Source organism: Beta vulgaris, chromosome 8, assembly GCF_026745355.1.
Source record: "Beta vulgaris subsp. vulgaris cultivar EL10 chromosome 8, EL10.2, whole genome shotgun sequence".
NCBI classification, from domain to species: Eukaryota; Viridiplantae; Streptophyta; class Magnoliopsida; order Caryophyllales; family Amaranthaceae; genus Beta; species Beta vulgaris.
Genome location: NC_079209.1, coordinates 9,517,650 through 9,523,002, shown reverse-complemented (window position 1 = coordinate 9,523,002; position 5,353 = coordinate 9,517,650). Strand labels below are relative to the sequence as shown.

General features: G+C 34.7%; 1 protein-coding gene across 1 annotated transcript; it reads right to left on the bottom strand.

Annotated features, from left to right (window-relative positions):
- Window positions 1–1,032: 1,032 nt before the first annotated feature.
- Window positions 1,033–4,404, bottom strand: LOC104900971 (peroxisomal membrane protein PMP22). The gene is made up of 7 exons (XM_010688511.3): window positions 4,203–4,404; window positions 4,000–4,098; window positions 3,034–3,135; window positions 2,382–2,457; window positions 1,933–2,003; window positions 1,753–1,838; window positions 1,033–1,417 (listed from the first exon to the last, which is right to left on the bottom strand). Exons 1-7 carry the CDS (start codon window positions 4,275–4,277, stop codon window positions 1,366–1,368), a joined length of 561 nt encoding a protein of 186 aa, XP_010686813.1. The 5' UTR covers window positions 4,278–4,404; the 3' UTR covers window positions 1,033–1,365.
- Window positions 4,405–5,353: the final 949 nt, after the last annotated feature.

Genomic DNA, 5,353 nt, shown 5'->3' with positions numbered 1-5,353 from the left:
TATTCAAATCTTGCCGCTATTATTCTTAGCACTGGGGTTTTTCCTTGTACTCTTACCTTATTCTCAAAAGCTTGGCTTATACGCTTATAGCTAGATTCACTAAGTTGACTTTTGAAACATCCATTTCAATAAAGTCCTTTATTTTAACATTATTAAGAAAGAAACTTAGTCAGTGTAAATGCAATGCTAAATACAATCAGGAATGTACACCAACGCAATATATGGAAGAACTCTGCAAAAAAGACAGAAAATACTATATGTTTTGACTATTGACAACCTTCTTCAAACCTAAATTAGGCAAAAGTTAATTGCACCAGGAAGTCTTATACTGCCCTTCTCAGTTTTCACAGTCTTCATCACGAATCTTAATCTCCAATGTCATACATACTTTCATGTGTATTACACTAGCGGGAGTACTCTACAAAAATAGAATCCACTCTGATTATCTGAACTACCCAGTTACTAAACTGAGACCCAAAAAGCAGAATATGTATCTCCAAAACCACCCGTCGCCACATTTGATTCCCTAAGTGACTAGACCGTTAACTGTAGAGAATTCTGGTTACACTCTAAGGCCTACGCATGCTCCTATCAGAAAAGCATAACCAAACAACAAATTTATCTACACAAAGTACTTGATTCTGCATGTTAAATTTCTTATATGTTACTTCACATCAAAGCCCTTCATCACGCGGGGTGCAAACAAGACTCATTGTTTGTCCACCCTCGAAAAACAATACACGTTTAAACTGTAATCCTGATTCAAAATATGCATCAATAATCAAATACTCCCTTGATTGGAGTTAAGCTGCTACAATGGCTACAAGTGCTATTAACAGAGTGAAAAAGTAAGAGAGAAAAAAAGTAGGCGAGCAGGTGTAGGCCCAATATAAGAGACGAAAGTTCACTAAAAAGAATATATTGCAACTACATTGGGACATCTCAAAATGACATTTGTTGCAATTCACTTGGGATGGAGGGAGTATCATAAAGAAGTGCATTCTAGTACAACGCATATGCAGGTTCCAAATCTAGTACAAGGAACCACCTTAATTTCTGTATAAATCTTTTATTCCCATAAGACACTAGCTTTTGTTGGATTAAAATGACAGAAACATCACTAGATTCAATGTAGCTACCGCCTAAGAAGATAATAGGCCTTGCAAGAACTTATATGCAGGTTTACAATGTACATTTCAGAATATCCACTATAGCAATTCAACTCCAACAAATCCAACCATCTGCGCTTTTTGATGTAAAACATACCAATAGGATAGGCATTAATTTCGCTCATGTCGACCAATCAGGGAGAGCTACTTCCTGGTGGCCAATGAGGAGCTAGTTACATTCCGTGCTTTAGTTTCCTCAAGCTTTGGTAAGAAGCATGGACCTTGCTCTTAAGTTCAGAAATATTCCCCTGAGAAGTCAAAAGGAAACCGAGTAGGTATTGCTTTGTTAACTTTTATATGTATATACACGCACAAAAACACAAGGGGGAAAAAAGGGAAAGACAAAACTATGTTACACGGGACTTGTATACTTGTGCCCGACATGGGCATGTGTCTGAGACTCCAAGTCTCCAAGTGTCTAACTCGGCTATTTCATGTAAAATTTCCTTGAGTTTTGACCCAAAATGAAGTGTCAAAGTTCTAGATGACCACACCCATTTTGGGAGTGTTAGAATCTGACACGGATACTTGAGGTAAAATGAAGAATTTTGGTAACACGGAAGTCAAGTATATAGTCAATTACCAGCAAAAAGCGACCATGCTCTGGAAGATCACACGTAAATGCAATGGCACGTACTGGTGATTTATCCAACCAAAAACTGGCCAAAACTGAACAATCATCAAATGGAGAACGTTAGACTTGTAAATATATCAGAGTTCTACCATACAAAAGACTGAATTTAGGAAAATATCTGTGTAATACCGTCCATGCTGTCAGCTGAACAGATGGATAATCTTTCCGAATTCTACTTCGGACCTGGGTAAAGGGTCTTCCTGCATTTCACAAAGTAATAATGATGGTCAACGTTATTAGATCCATAGCATTAGTCAACTATCAAAAGATATGGCTGCTCATTGCTTTCAAACAGATATAGTTATTAAGATACAACTGAATTGGTATTATCATCATAGTAGTGGGAAGAGGAGATGACCAATAGACTACATTAGCAGATAAAAGTATAGTTGCATGATGTCCAGCATTTTGAACCTTATGACTGTCAGACTTACCCAACTGTCCAAGCAATATGATCAGGTTGTGATACCAGAGAGCAAGAAATAAGAAAGAAAAATTCTCCTAATTTTGAAGTATAATCGACACTCAGTTTAACATCGTCGCTAAAATATGCACATAATAAAATGAAATCAGCTTACCCTCCACGATCCATCCATAATATATCATAAAAAGCATGTTGTTCAATGGAGAAACAGTCAATTGTTCCAAAACAACCTGTAACATACAGAGAGAAAAAATATTATATGAGCATTTCTCGTACTCTCTTCCTTTTGGATTAACAGTAGAAACATGGAAGGGGATCAGATTAGAGGTGATATTATTGATCTCACTATTTCCTTGTCTCAGCCCCTTCCCGAAAGATGCTAAAAGCATGTAAAAGTACATCTAATCAATAAAACATGATCTTTGACGAGTCCCAGTTTGACAAACATGATGTAGATCAATGAGTCACTGTAATCTTCATTCTTCACAGGACCACAACAAGAGATCCCTTTAGCATGAACTCAGGCACACTGAAACCAAAGTTTGCGCTAAAATCTTAAATAAGTGTGTTACTCACACTTGATGACAAGTGTTGGACATAGCTACACAACCTGACGTCCATGTATCAAACTCATCCATCACATGAAAAAATCCCAATCTTTTAGTCTAAAAAAGTTTCAAGTCCCTAATTCATTGAGTCAACACAAATCTTAAGGTGAAATGTTAAAGCAACATATTGTAAACAGCAGCTCATCAACTTTTACAGTCTTTACACTCGGTTTAGATAGTAAATGATGTTTAAGATACCTTCTTCGCCACTGTCTTTGGATCCCTCTTCCCCTTGAAAACCTTATCAAGTAACATGTGAAAGAAATGGCCGAATGGTCCAAGATAAGCAAATCCAAAAAGCTGCATTAAGTGCACATTCATTGGTAAATGTAAATGAGTAACAAATATAGTTTGAATCATACACAAAACTATAAGATACTAACTAATCCTCTAACGAGGTTATCAATCTTTAGTCTAATTTGAAGCCCCAAACGTCATATTGTACTTCTATACCGCATTCGAAAATCAGTCCAAGTATTTTTAGTCCAAGTAACATAGTGTTATAGCAGCAAAGAAGCTCCTGACATATTATAAATTCCGGTCGAAACACCCACCAGAAAGCAAACAGCTTAATGATCCTTTATTTTAATCATATTTTATGACAAGGAATTCTAACTAACCAACACTCCGCACACAGCACACTTTCGTGCTTCATTATCTTCAATCCATGATTACATTTTGACTTTCTAATTTTCACTAATTAATTATTCTTTTCTTGATTATCAAGATGGAGTTAAAGAACTACTCTTTTCAAGTTAAGAGGTGTGTAACGATGCTAATTAAAGTAGTCAATTGGCTGCAAAAGAATTGAAGATATAGCTAAGACAAATCAACTATGAAATATTGAAACACTATAATTTCACATAGACTGATGTTTGAACTAATAAAATCAATACAAGGTTAACTTTCAAAGTAAAAAGAAGATAATTCTACAGAACACAATTCATCACCCATTGCGTCACAACTAAAAGCTCAATAAAGGGCAAAATTAAACAAGTCAAATATTTATAAACTAAAATGGGAATTTGGGATCAATTCAAAATTGAAGAAACTAAGCAAAAGAAAGGCAAAATCTTTTCTTTTGAATTCAAAACCCTAAAAGCAATTGAATAATTGATAGTCAAGAACTAGTTCTTTTTAACAGTAAAATAGCAAAAATTATACCACTTTGAGCAAAATACGTCGAATTTGAAGCTTTTGGATGCCAGAAAGTTTCTGAGAGACTATGTCACTTATTGCTGATAAAATCCCAGCAGTAAAAGCCTGAAATTATCATCAAACATAAAAATTAACAAAAACTCAGAAATTCTACAACAAAATTGAATTTAAAAACACCCAATTTAGCAGATTAAAGAGAAAGAGATTACCTTGGTTCTTAATGGATGGCGCTGAAGTTGGGACATATACCGTTGCAAACCCTTCTTTGCAATGTTTCCAGTCATGGTTTTTGTTTTCTTTAGGTTTCTGAGTAGGAAAGATGAATAAAATTTGGTCTCCAGTAGCCAGTACTTACTAGTTCGTTCTTGTTCACTTGAATGATTTTTTTCATCTGCTCTTTTTTTTTTTTTTTTTTGAGGGGATCCGAAATATTTATCTACCTCATTAAATGAAGACTTTGATGATTAAAATAAAATAAAAAATATCCCCGGCCTCTTAGAGCATCTACAATGGGTGGGTGGGTTTTTGTTGGTCTTTGTAGTTTTTCCATTCTCTCTCCTTTCCTCCTTCTTACACCTCACATCCCACTAACTTCCCACCAACTCATCTTTTTTTTCTCACAATGGCTAGACTAGTTCTACTTGGCTTTTCTAATTCTCTCTCTTACTTTTGGTATACTCCATCATATACTCTCTTTCCTATTGAAAATGTTTTTATTCTTATATAGAGTAGATAATTTTTATTCATGTTTTAATTAGTGATATATTAATTAATTTATATACATTTTGAATAATTTTAGGTAGGAGAAAGTTATTAGAAAGAAAAGTAGGTTGTGAAAAAATATGATAAAATATATCAAATTTAGGCTCAATTTATAGATAATTTTTTTTATAGTTGTAATTTAATTTTTTTTTAAAAATTATAAGCTGATTTTATTTACTTGAAAACAAAAAAAAAACAATCTTGTAAAAAAACAGCAACAATAAAACAATATTGATACATATGGCAACACCCCATTTGTTGTTTATGCACACCATCCAAGGCATGGTTGGTCTAGAATTCCAGACCAACCAACTCCAAGGGCCAATTGCTTCAATGGTAAAGCTAAGTAAAGCTAGCTTTACTTTTTGTTAGACCAACCAAAACCAACCCCATTGCTCATGCTCTTACAAAGTTACAATTATTGGGGGTTTCATTAGTATGATGTGTTTTTTTATAATATCTCGTGAATGGTTGGATTTGTTTTCGGAGGCTTTCATTGAGCATTCAGTTAGATTATTAGATACAGTTCGGACCATGCTGCGGTGGTGTTAAAAGAAGGTGTTAGTGGAGGGGAGCGAGTGAGGGGCAGTCGTGGTTT